Source organism: Aythya ferina, assembly GCF_964211825.1.
Source record: "Aythya ferina genome assembly, chromosome: 6".
In the NCBI taxonomy this organism is placed as follows: Eukaryota; Metazoa; Chordata; class Aves; order Anseriformes; family Anatidae; genus Aythya; species Aythya ferina.
Genome location: NC_140303.1, coordinates 4,190,363 through 4,204,288, shown reverse-complemented (window position 1 = coordinate 4,204,288; position 13,926 = coordinate 4,190,363). Strand labels below are relative to the sequence as shown.

Below are 13,926 nucleotides of genomic sequence, written 5' to 3'. Positions count from 1 at the left end.
TAAAATAACCAGTAAGGAGCATTTATGAAGGCCTTTGACACAATGACAGCGCAGGAGGCATGGGATAAATTTTATCCATTAAATGTGCAGGAGAAGAGAATGATATAACATGGTACAAATCAAGCATTCTGTTCTGAAACCTTGGTTTTAAATGGATCTTAGGAAATGTAATTTATTTTTCTGTATTGATGATATTTGAATACTGTATTTGTAATCACAAACGGTCCATTTCAGTATGATGAATATGCATAAGTTATTAGATTTGATGAAAGATTAAGAAATATGCAAGATATACAAGTAGTAATAAAGAACAGACAAATTGGATGCTCTTCCTCATACATTTCCTCAGCACACAGATCATGTTGCTCGGAAGTTACTGCTTGTGCTGATTTACACTATCTGTGTATCTGGCCCTGCAAGTCAATGACCTTTAGAATACTGCTTTTTGTAATTACACAAAACTATGTAAGTAGCTATAACATACCATCCTGTTTTCTGAAAAGTAAAACCACGTGGTTTATTTCTCAGTTTCCAAAGTCCATCTGCCTCAGTTTTCTGAGGCTTTGAACTGACTCTTGAAACCTCTTCCAGGGAGTAAAAAGGGAGATGACAAAAGTTTCTTCTTTTAGTAGAATAAGTGTCCCTGCCTGGCTTCAGTGTAGGCTAAGGAAAATACTTTCTAAAGCACCACGGTGGATGAGCCTGCTCTACTGAAATAGACAGAGCTTTTAATGTGGTATGTTTCTGAGGAAGAAATGATGGCAAGGAAAGCTGGAGGAAGTATCTTTCCCACTTTAAAGATTTATACTAAAAACTGAATTTTGCACCCCTAAATACAGTATGCTTGAAAGTACACTTGTAGCGTATGCTGTATAGAGGAGAGAGCATTTCCCCAGCCTGTACTCCAGGAGCCTGATAAAAATTCTTCCACTCTGCCACCCCACTAAGGCTCTTGAAGGAAAGCTTTCTCTGTACTTCTGTTTTGCCTTTCCAAAATTCTTACAAAGTAACAGAGTAAACTATTATTGCCTTCATTATTACGATGATGATTTAAATAGAAATTTCCACTTAGGAGAAAGAGGCTGATTTAGACCCAGCAGCAAATGGGCAACAGGAGCACAGTGTCTGGAAGGGCTCAGTGACTGCTTAGGTTCAGCGAAGATTGTGGAAGAGTCTTAGGCAATTCACAGCCTAACCACATGCTTCTGCTGCTTGGGGCTGACAACCACTCATTAGAAGTATGGATCATGCTGTGTGGGCTGTAAAACCACAACTTATAAAAGACACTGTATATAATTAGTGAGGGATTCATTACAAGCTGGTTTAATAGTAATTTGGCATATTATTTACATTTATTAAGAGAATTGAGTTTTATCTTAATTTTGAGGGCGATTTTAAAAACATAATCACCTACTTTGGAAAACCAAGTCATTAAAAAAGACAGAAACTTAAGATCTTGGCCTACTGAGGGAATGTATGCCTTTCTCACCCTCACAAGAAAATTTTAAGCCTCCAGGAGGAAAGGTTTTTCTTCTCTGGACAGCATTTTTCCATTCCAACATACCAAATCATGTGGACATTAATTGTTCATTTTCTTGGACTCACATTTGGTAACATAAGGAAAAGTACCTTGGTTCCTGAAGTCTAAATTTCCAGTCAATCTCCACTTCATTACATTTTGAACAGTATTACAGCAGTAAAATAAAGTGACTTAGAGTAAAGTCCAGCAGCAAGATGCATGCTATTTGCATGTGAATCATTGCATGTGTTACCATTAGCTCCTATCTGTACAGCAATGAAAACTACCTGGAGCACAACCAACTTCTCAGCAAGGAAGTGAACTGAAAGAATAACAGTCCCCCTGTTGATTTAGTCTGATATAAAACACAATGTGAAAGAAAGGAATAGAAGTGGCATCAGGGATAGCAATAGTTAAGCCAAACTCATAAAAATCAACCTTTTCAGGGCCTTTCACGTGCTACTGACTTACTACTGTAAAAGACAGTGATATCAGCTAAGCAACCTGATGTGTCTCACGGAAATCTCAGTAATTTGATTCCGCACAATTGATTACACAGCAATCAGAACACTGTGAACTCCATACATATCAAATTAACATGTTTGTGTTTATATTCAGAGACATTTAAACCACAATCACAAACCTACTTAACTACATTAGTTGCATTCTGTGCCTCAAAATTAGGAAGAAGAAATAGGGACAGGTGTTTTTGTGTGTTTTTAAGCTGTGCAGTAGTTATTTTAGAAACAGGGAAAAAAAAAGTAAAATCCACTGACTTGTTGAATCCTAGCTTTTGCCACACTCATGCCAAGCATAACCAGACTTTACAAGCACTCCCACTTAGAAACTAAAAGAGCAATTTACAAACTGTAACACTGCCACAAGTGAGTGATGGTGCCTGAACACAAATGCTTTAGTTATCTGAGAATCAGCAAGAGTCCCAGGGCAGCATTCTCATCAGATCCAGCAGTGTGTTTACACACAAGACTTGTTCGGAAAACTGAAAGTTTGCTATTCAGGATCACTATTAACAACATCTTACCTGCCAGCCAGTACTACTTGGTGTTAGCACAGTAAGTCTTTGAAGCTGGTAAGACTTGGGCTGAAGCTAGACTGTACGCAGGAACTAGATATTTAAAAATGCAAATACAGCTTTCTGCTTAGGACTTAGTCCATTTAAGTGTAAACGTGGAAGATCAGTTATTTTTTATGAGGTCAAAGTTCCACATATGAATGCCAGGAATTGCCAGCTCACAACAACTGTAGATGTTTGTCATACACAGTTGTTTATTTTAACAAGCACTGTAGCATTGGGTTACTTGAGCTTTCACATTTGTGAAAGTATGTTAAAAGCTCTCTACAGAGACAGAAATCAAATGTTTCCTAAAAAAGGGAATCATAAATTAAAACTGAAGTGCATGATTCTCCTAAATGCGAAGAGCTGGCATTTCCCCCTTACTTGCTGAACTGAATATGGTAGTTTATATTCTCTACACATTTCTCCACGTTGCTCTACAAGAAGTAGTTTTATTCTGCAGTTTATGACAATCAGGGCTCTGCATAATCTTTTAAGAGGAAATCGTGAGCATCCTGTTCAGGCATGTCCTGACCTTTTCCACACTGCAAGCTGTGCTTGTTAGCACCAGGAATTTCAGTATTAGAGAACATTCAGATAGTCTCCCACAATCCACTTTCTCACTTAAACTTAAAACAAATGATTAGATTTTGGTCAGAAATAATTGAAAAAGAAAATCAAAGCTTTTTCTTTTTGAAACAGAATCAAAACTAGCCCACAGGTCATCCATAACAAAGTAGGCTTATCTTACTACAAGGTATCATTAAGCCTCTGAAAGGTATTAGAGTATTTAGTTTGAAATACCCATTTCCAGAATTTGCTTGTCTTGTACCATAAGGTGGCAAATTGGCTTTGTGTAAAGGCTACCTGCCATGTCTGTGGACTTCACACTGTTGTTTCTGTTTCTTTGACTGTCTCACTGTGGTTCAAATGGCAGCCTGCAGGCCAGAGAGAACCTAAGAGATATCCCTGCCTCTGACATTAAGCTGGAGAAAGCAGCTAAGGGTTGCTGGTCAGAGAAGCTCTCCATGCGTTGGACAACCATTTTGTGCCTAAAACTAGACTCTGAATGCAAGCTATTCCTGAGGAATCTGTTTAGGAGGAATGGGCTTAGAGTTAGGTTGAATTTCCTCCATGGATCAGTCCAGTCCAAAGCCACTACCACAAGTTACAAGAAGCAGACTAAACGCTGAGATGTGGCTAATCAGTTAGTTCACCTACATTTTACATGTTAACTGTACTTCTAACAGCTGTTAACTCATTCTAGAGACTGCAGAATTCCAGAACTGGATGAAAGGGAAACTTCCAGAAATATATCAGCTTCTTCACAATATGGAAAAGGATAGAAACTGCAATTTTATTTATTTATTTATTGTCAATGTGTTCATGCTCGAAGCGGTTTCTTACATCACTCAAATGTCATTATTCTAGTCCTGGTATAGTTACCATTAAGCTTGGAAAACAACTCTCTTTTTCTGTTTTTACAAAATCAAATGATTAAAAAGCAACTTTTTTTTTCTCATCCTACTCCTCCAAACATGTCACCACCCAATTTAAATGCTGCTTCTTGTCTTCAAGACCTTGCACAACTCAAATCCTGCTTGCATCTTGGACTCTCATACTCTTAAGTCAAACAACCCTTTACTCAAAATGCACCTTTTCTGTAATCCGCAGTTTGTTTCTTCCAGACTTGCACACAGTTTTGGTATCAAATTATAAAAATTACACAACTAAACTCTACTTTAATGGCTATGTGCATCCCATTCTAGAAGTTTGCCATTGGCTTTCACTCAGACATCGTCACAGGTGCTATTTTATTTTAATTTGTATTAACCTTGCTCCTAAATGATGAACAGCACCTTCAGGAAGTAAATACTTGCAGATGTAATCAAAATGTAACAAAACTAAGTTTAGATGTCATTAATCATGCTAATAACATTTTCCATTAAAGTAAGCATTGAAATATAGATGTCAGCCTCAGCTACACTGCCGTGTCCATCTTATGAGAAAAAAAAAAAAGAGTTCAAAGAAAAATGCATGCATCAGACAGTAGAACAGTGAGGATGTAAATTTCCAAGCAAGGCAAAATATATTTGCATATTCACTTAAAACTTGATAATGTTTCTCAAATGGCTTATCTGTTCTAGTAACTAATGAATATTAGTTGTACCTCTAGTATTAACATCACTAATGCAAGTTTAACACACAGTTGTACCTTGGAAGAGCAGTGATCTTCCCCCACTTCTCCACGCAAAACCTTCTTGGACCATTGCTCCCTCTTAGAGAGGCAAATCCTTCGTAAGGTATGCTGGATGTGCCTGTAACAAACTGCCAGCACAAACAAAGCATCAAGGGTACTGGATGCAGATGGTGTAGGTTAGGAATTTATTTATATCAGCATACTCACTGCAGTTCAAATGCATACGCGAAAATATTTGCAAAATAAGGAAATTTGTGAGACACAAGTAATAGATGCTACTTTAAACGTACGATAAAGGAAAACGCGCCATTTCCTGATAGGGCTCTAGAACAGACAGGTTCCCAGAATAATTTCCTTCAAAGCATTCTCTTTGAAAGCCATAATAAGAGTAATTATGCTACCCAAGTACTGTAGAATAAAACACCATTAATATCAAGTTATTTCAGCTTAGGCCTAAGTCATTTTTTTTCCTACTGTGTTTTTTTTCTGTATGAAGAGTAACTAAGAAAATGGTAATCATGTAGGATAATGGCTTTGTGTAAGGCCTTTTTGGTCACGTGAATTTCAATACTGTTATAAACAGCAATGAATACTGTAAGAAAAGGACTTAATTCTGAAGCAAAGTACTTAAATGGATAAAGAAAATCCTTCATCCTACTCATGGGTAATTCAATGATCAGATGTAAATTCTGATTCAATAAGAGCTCAAACACATGTTATGGTTTGGGGTGTGGGGTTGTTTCTTTACAGTTACAATGGAGATAACCTGTATTTCATAAAAATTAACTCCCTAGTAAGCCCACATGTATTCCTCTGTTGAAAGGAGTTTGTCCTTCATTAGCAAAATTAATTCTGCAGGCTGACTTAGTGAAAATGGAATTGGACTGATTTTCGGGTTTTCATCATCATCTTCTAATTTAAAGTACTTTATCTTCCATCTAAGCTTTCTCTTTCATAAGCTATACAAATATTATAATTTCTACCTAATCGCAAAACCAATTACAGTTTTTTAGCTTTACCAGTCTCTATGCTTTACTATCTTCACTAGTCTAAAACACCAGTAAGGGATTATTGACATCACATGCTTTATCTTAAACTTATTTTTTACGTTAGAAAACTATAAAAATATAGAGTGTGTGCTTTAGTCACTTAACATTTTTATGAGTCTCTTGAGGTTATTCAGGTTACTCCCATTAGCCATCATCATTGTTTTTGGCTATCATACACCTAGGCAGAACTATTTTAGCATCTAATTTTAGTGATGCAAACTATTTCTACACACAACAGTTGATTTCCTACCTGCAAAAGTCTTAGTCGTTGTTCATTGTTGAACCTTTCCACAGCAGCCCAAAACCACCGAATTACAATGTGATTGTCATGATAACCTGTTAAAACAAGAAGAGCCTTTATACCTTTAGTATTATAAAAGTGATTGGGAGAACAGTTAATAAATCTTTCCTAATTTGGCACTAGCCACTGTAATGCCACATTCCTTATCAAATTGCAGCAAAAGGCAGGAGCCAAGAGAGAACTTCTGAAATAATTACAAATCTTAGAGAATTAATTTATTATGACAAAAAAAATCTCTTTTGCAAGCATGTCTTGCACTATTCCATCACTAATAGGAAAGCCAATTCTTGAAATATTCCAGTGCTGTGCTCTTTATGTATTTAAAACTCTGCTTTCTCTTGAGGGAATTCCCAAATCTCCCATCGTTTTTAACAGTTCTTAACCAGCAGCCTGCAGCCACTGGGATTACTTCTGATTTCCTATCTTCTTTGAGAGTGGAAATGAGGTAATGAATGGTTACCATTTCCATTTATCCCCAGTGTCTTAGTGGTACTCTACTAGTGTGCTAGTGAGCACAGTACCTTCTGCAGAGAGGAGTGCTTTTTGATGCTGTCCAGACAAAAAGAGGTAGGGGAGAATTGCAATGTAGCAAACTAAGATGGACAAAATACTTTCTCCTAAAGCAAACTTAACCAGAGAAGTGCAGAATATACTAAATATCTCACAGGATGATACATTAGAAACTTAGAAACTGGGTAATTTCAAGTCCCCCAACACTGTCAATGAACAAATAAAAACAGAACTGACCTCCTCTATATTCTGTATTATTTCTCCAGTCACTCAAGTCAATTTCTGCTGTTCCAGCTATAACCAGTTCCAGTTCTCTTGCATCAAATACAGACACAAGCCTTGCATCAACCACCTGTGAAAGGAAAGAAAAAAGGGTCGTCTCTTACTAAGATACTTATCTTTATAAGACATCTGTCTCACAAATAGAAAGAATTAAAAGCTTTCTTTTTAAAGGCAAATACATGGACCTAATTTCTTAAGCTGCAGTTCCATTCAGTTGCACTGGAGGACCACAGAGTTTGGGACAGAAATTTATTGGCAAATATTGAAGTATTTCAGGACAAATTAAATTCAATACATCCAATTTCATTGTTCATGATAAGACAGGTAAGCGAGAAACACCTTGAAATACACTCACATGTGCAATGCTGAGTATGGCATGCACACAGAACCTCAAAGGCCCAAAGCAGAGACAAACTGGTCACTTTAGCAAGCATTTACTGCTAATTATATGAATAATGATCAAAAGTACTATAACCACAGCATTTAAGTCAATGACTAACTGATTTTTGCGAACACGTATCTGTAAGGACACTTCTATTTGTATACGATGCTTTTTGTGATCGTGTATTTGGGAAATAGGAGAGAAATATTTTGGGGAGATAATGGAAGAAATGAAATTTCTGCTGGGATTTTTTGTTTTTACCTCATAAAACCCACGAACTAGGCTTTCCGTTTGTTGTACAACTCCTCTCTCAATTCTCCATTTTACCATTCTTTCTATATATTCTTTCTTGTTCTTTTCAGTGACTGGGATGTTGGCACCTCCTGGCTTTAATTCCCGTTCTGTGATCTTAGAAGAAAATGACCAAGTGACAATATAGTATTATAAAGACAAAAGAAATAATTGCAATGATTTAAACTTCTAACTTGAAGTAATTCCTCAAAAGCACTAGCCAAGATTGGCTTTAGCAAATTGGAATATGTGAAACAAGAAAACATAAAACACATCTTTTTGGATTAAGCTATATTTAGTCCAAAGTAAGAGGAATAAACTGAACAGAAAAAAATACCTTAAAAAGATTAAATTTTTTTTTACTACTTTACTACTATTGAAGTTTTTTATTACTAGTAACAACAAAGGTGTTGTGATACCTCTGAATGCTAACTCTACTGCAAATAAATTTAGGGAAACCACCTCCAACAAAACAATCCGAAATTTTTATGTTTCAGATAGTTTCCAGAAAATCTCCTTAACCAGAAATTCATGTTTGACAGGTTACAAATGATAATTACTCCTGAGAGTTCAACGTTGTTTTCATCAGGTAGAATTTTACAAAACCAAGTTCAAATCAGCATGGAATGACAACCATTTTTCTGTCCAAGTGAATGTTTATCTAGCAGTAGAATACACAGAGGAAAGGAAAGGAAATTAAGAAAATTGCACACCTGCCCAAAGACTTCTTCATTTACAGTAAATGTGAGGTCTAGGATATCATGTATATCATTGTCTTTCATCCACTGCAAACTCTGGTGAAACTCCTCATCAAGATATTCTAGGTCACTCAGGTCACAGAGTCTAACATAAACACGAAAAAGATACATAAATACAGATGACAGCAGTAGTGTGTGCTCAGTAACCAAACTCAGAACGGTACTGCAAAATAGACTAAGATTAATGAGAGCTAAGAGAAAAATCAACAGAATAAAGAAGATACCATTTCAAATCTCTCTTTATTTGCTCAACAATAGCAATTAATGTATAAGTAAAACAGGTTTTGTTAATGTGCAAAAATCCAAAATTTATTAACTTGCTTTTCAGGCTTACGGCAAGTGTGTCCCATGTTTTCTGAAAATACATAGATTGAAGAGAGAAAAAATTCATATCATAAAAGAAATGGTAAGTTTTTAACAACAGAAAACTACTGTCCCTTTTGCTTATGGACCTACACTGCCCCCTCTCTTACCTCTCCACTGTGCAAAGAAGTCTTTTCACATAGCCTGCTTATCATATATCTTTTTTTTCCTTTAAAAAAAAAATAAATCCATATTTCTCCATACCTGGTCCTTCTTTTGCAAATTTGGTCTGTAAGCCAATTGCCCATTGTCAATTTTTAAGTTTCTTCTCCAAGATTCGATCACATGAGCTGCTAAAAATGTTTAATACTGCGTTGGTAGTTTCTGCCATTCTCCATAACTCTGGGTAATGTCATGTTATGTGAAACAGGACACTGGGACTAATCACTAATCAAGCTGCTTTTCAGCCGCAGGGTTCCCTGCCTGCTCCCATTCTCAGGCATGTATAAAGTCAGCAAGTAGCCCTGTACTTCTGTTGGATACTCTAAGTGTAGTTGAAGTGGCATCCTGCAGTAACAGTCCATACATCAAGGATTTGGCACAATGCCCCATCTGCAGAGATAGTCCGGATGGCTCAAAAGCAAAGATCACAAGCTGAGATGGAGAAACTGCATGTATTACACTACATAGAAAGGCAGCCACACCATCCTCCATTGTCATCTTTAACTTAACTGTTCAGAGAAACACCAACTTAAACCATTGATTTAACGTGGCAGCCACCCAATATTAGTATTAAAGTCAATCTAGGGCAAGTCCTCACCCTTACTAGGTCTTAGCACTTAGGTACTTGAAAAACATACATGCAACAGGAATGGATGAATGACTCCTTACTATTAGAATGCATGTTTTAAAGAAAAAAAATATCCTTCCAGACTTCTCAATAACAGCTTTCAAATTGAGGACAAAAATGAAGCACCTTAAATTCATTAGGTCTTAACTTCCAGACATGCTGAGCAAGTGCAGCTCTCACTGTTTCAGCCAGAACAGCAGCAGTAGTTCTGAAAATCAAGTCTGCAGTATATCAAAGTAAAACTCCTCAAAATGGAGATTGCCAGCAATCAGAGAATGCGGGTCTTGCAGTCTAGGTTATGAAGTGATTCATATCCTACCCTATGAGTCATTACAAGACAAATTAATAACATCTCCACTAGTATCTGAAATAAAACCACAGCTCTTCATTCAACTAGCTCAAATGTAAGAGTTTGTAGAAGAAAGCTGATAACATTGCTAAAAAATCATGAGGTTTCCATACAGATCTGCACGAAATCAGTAAGAAGAACATCCCAAGTTTTTAGGTAACTGGCTAACACCATAAGCAGCAACAAGTAAGGTTTTAAAAAATGATGGATTGAAACGATATGACTGCATTATAAGTAACGTCCTGTCTTTGAGGATAAGAACATCATAATTTATTGGTACACAAAATGGCATCATCTGTGGGGAAGGAACCAAACGGAAAAGGAGACAGAACAATTCCACTCACATTCGGAGGAGGGCTTTATAAAAGGGTCGTGTAAAGAAGGCATCCAGCAAATATTGATGTATCAGAGCAAGACCAAGGATTCGACCACTAAACCTGAACCTAGAAGAGAAAGAGTTACAATCACTGTACTGAGACTGTGTTTTGTACACTGCTCTGTCATCAAAACCTACTTATACTTCCAAACAGCATTTTAAAATCAGACTGCTATATCTAAATTGTGGTGTGTTGTTTTGTTTTGTTTTGGTTTTTTGTTGTGTTTTTTTAGTTGTTTTTTAATTCTTTTATTTTCATCTTTCTTTTACATTCTCACTAGGGCACAGAAAAAATGCAAGTCTGCTGAGTATGGAAAATCCCTAGATACCTAAGTTGCAACTTCTCAGAAATGTCAAATCTGTATTTAACCCATTCAACCTTTGCAATGTTATGCTCTTTTTAAAAGCACATATTCCAAAATGATAGCCACTATTTATTTTCTTCAGACATTCCATACAGAATTAACTTGTTTTTTTGTCACTGCAAAGCTGAAGGTCCTCCCCTCCTACCATTTCTCCCAGCCTGGCACTTGTTGCTGTGTTCTTTTTCTGTTAACTTACAGTGGCTCATTGCTCTTTTTAAAAACAAAACAAAACAACAACAAAACAAAACAAAACAAAACAAAACAAAAAAAACATGTATATTAGTGCTCTCCAGCTCCACGTCAAAGCAATCTAAATGATCTTCAATCCCCTGGTGGCATAGTGGAGAGGCGTTTGATAGATTTCAGATCAGATGGCAGCAACTTTGTAACATTTAGGGTCTTTGCAAATATGCCCTTGAGAATAAAGATCCATTGTGAAAAACCCTGTACATTTCTGGAACTAGATTTTAATGCTCCTAATGTTTAAGAAATCATTTTTCTTAATCTTTCTGTTTATGCATCCTCAGCCACATTTCACCTGGAAAGATTAGGGCTTTACTGTACCTGCCTGTACACAGGCTTCGCAAGATGAGGATGCAACACACAGAGCCTCCTCCTTCCATGCATAACTGCTTGTCACAGATACTTTTTCTGAATTCCCCTTGAGGCTTTACAAGAGCAATGATGTCACTGGCACCAGCACTGCCCAAAAGAGAGGGCTAATGCATCCCTCACCCCAGACAAGGTCTCTGGTCCCACACTGTGGAAGCCAGGGATGAATACAAAGTGCTGGCAGAAGCTTCACAGCACCAAAGGTTCTTTCTCCCCTTTTTGCCATATTGTTCTGATTTTCTGGGACAGCACAAACCATTTTTTGCTGCAGTGTTGGAATTCAACATGTAGGTTGCTTCAACTAACTGAACATTTAATTTTCAACATTTATTTTTCTATTCATTTTTAAAACTAGTAATGAGATATCCCTCAGATATTCACTCTTCACAACTGGTTTCCAGTAAATAAGAGACTAGTTCATATCTGTTGTACACAGATGAGCAGGTGCCATCCTACTGTTACTGTAAGCTAACTACTTACACGGCACAATTCTCCATTAATATTCACAGAAAACCTTTACCAGCTTTTGGAGATGCCATGAGAAAATGATGATGAGAAAACTATTTAAATTGGCTAATCATTGTGAAAATGGCATTAAAACAATCCTTGCCAACTATTTTAGAACTATGTGTGTATGTACAGACTTTTGCTTAAGAGCTATGCAACCACCAGTCTTTTTTCTCCCCTGTAATTAAGATAACCTCCATAGATCTGCTTCCAGTAGATACGTGTTGGTGTTGGTGTGTGTGTATGTGTCTCTCCACCCACTAAGGAGACCTCATGCTTTTTAGGAAGTCCCAAACAAATTATATACAGTAACACCTATTTGAAAACTCCCTTAATCTACTTATTTGACAAAAAGCCAATGTTTCATGCACTTTTTTCAATGCACAAGGAGTTAATATTGCTTTCATGAAATGACTGTCTGCTAATGTACAAGAAATATAGAGTTGCACTGTGAGATAATCCCATGACACACGTTCCAAATCACACTTTTGCTGACCTTGTGAGAAATACGATCATTTAAAACCACCACAAGAGAAAACAAAATGAGGAAATGCTGAAGAAATGCAATTATTTTGCTGCTGGATAAAAAGATAAAATTATGTTTTATATGTCTGAGCAAACATGAAATGTTTCCTGCAAGTGAGAACAGCAGAAAACAATCCAAAAACAAAGAAAGAGAAATAATTCTTACCACTCGTGGTGATTGTCTACAAAAGCAGACATGGGACTTATTTGTACTGTATAGGTATCGTTAGCTGAATATTCAAACAAACCATAATATGGATTGAAGAGCTCTCTAGATACCAGGAAAAAAAACTCTCTTGAAGGTCCACTGTAGTCCAACCTTTAAAGAGAAATTTGACATTACTACATATTGTTTATTGTGTGCAAAGGAACACTTTCTCAAGTTTACATTCCTTACACTACATTTTCCATTAAAATTTCCTAAGATTTTAACCAGAACCCTTATCCTGCAGATTGCTTAATGCCAAGGGATGTGAAGTCCTTGTGGGGATCTTCTGAAATGGAATGGCTTGGAGGACTGGAATGAAATGCTCTATGCAGACTGCCTTCATCAAAATTTTTGGCTCCAGCTGTAATGGTCTTTTGCTATGGGAATATAACCAAATAAATGGAGGAGGGGAGGGGAGGCGAGGAAAGTGTCTGAGAGGAGAGGGAAGAAACATGAAAAGATCCAGCAGTAGACCAGTCTGCATTGGACAAGTTAAGAATGAAAATGAAAAATAGTCATATTTTGTCCATGCTGACGTACAACAATAGGACAGTTTGAAGGGCAATATTTCTGTTTTTCCTAGCAATATAACCTGAGATTACTTAAGTGATTTATCTTTCTTGGTCTAAATTTTCTTGTCTGTCTTCCAAAGTTGAGTGCATTTAAATGTCTTTTGGAGAGTGTATTTCCTTTGGTTTTTTGCTATTTCAAGATTCCAGTACTAATGAACAAGGAATCTAAATAACCCCTTCTTCCTGAATCATAAACAAACTCATTGCTGACAAAGCACTAACACTGAGTTTTGACATTATGCTGCAGGTCACCAGTGAAATGAGTTGAGTACAAAGTTAATGCTTTGGTAGAGGTAGAAAACTAGAGATTATCCTGTGTGGAACAGAGTTTACTATAATCTTAACAAATATATATTGAAATGCTTCTTCTATAGCTTGAAGATTTCATGCTTAACTTTTACAAAGGTCTTGCTTTAATACTACAATGGACAGCCAAAAGTATCACAGAGAAGGTCAGCTTTTACATAGGACTCCTGCAACTAAGGTTTTGGCTCATGAACTTTTCAAGAAGACAGACACGGATGAGAGTGGTTTGTAAGGATGAAGTTGTCAGGCAAGTAGAAGTTAGGTACAATTATCAAGTTAAGGACAAAGCCTCTTTCTTCTGTTGAAGGAAAAATATTTTCCCTTCAGTCATTTGGAAGCACTTAGCTTCTGCTAAGTTTCAGAAGTGAAGTACTGAAACAGATTCTTACCCTGGCAAGAAGGACAGATTCCATCCTCAAACTGCAGGAAAAAATAACAGTTTGATATCATGGACAACTGTTAGATCTTAATCTTGGCACAAATACCAGATCAAGAAAAGGGTCATCTGGAAGACTCTTGCAAACTTCTGGGATAATTAGATTCACTATGAAATCTGAAGATGGAATAGAAACTGTGTGCTTGACTA

General features: G+C 36.7%; 1 protein-coding gene across 5 annotated transcripts in view; it reads right to left on the bottom strand.

Annotated features, from left to right (window-relative positions):
- Nucleotides 1-13,926, bottom strand: part of HECW2 (HECT, C2 and WW domain containing E3 ubiquitin protein ligase 2) — a 164,502-nt gene that overhangs the window by 9,098 nt on the left and 141,478 nt on the right. For all 5 annotated transcript variants that reach the window (XM_084523310.1, XM_084523309.1, XM_084523312.1 and 2 more), the window contains 7 exons: nucleotides 12,421-12,573; nucleotides 10,214-10,312; nucleotides 8,323-8,452; nucleotides 7,580-7,726; nucleotides 6,892-7,006; nucleotides 6,094-6,179; nucleotides 4,810-4,922 (listed from right to left, as the gene is read on the bottom strand). In XM_084523310.1, the coding sequence (XP_084379436.1) occupies nucleotides 4,810-4,922; nucleotides 6,094-6,179; nucleotides 6,892-7,006; nucleotides 7,580-7,726; nucleotides 8,323-8,452; nucleotides 10,214-10,312; nucleotides 12,421-12,573 (843 nt within the window). The remainder of the gene's footprint in view (nucleotides 1-4,809; nucleotides 4,923-6,093; nucleotides 6,180-6,891; nucleotides 7,007-7,579; nucleotides 7,727-8,322; nucleotides 8,453-10,213; nucleotides 10,313-12,420; nucleotides 12,574-13,926) is intronic.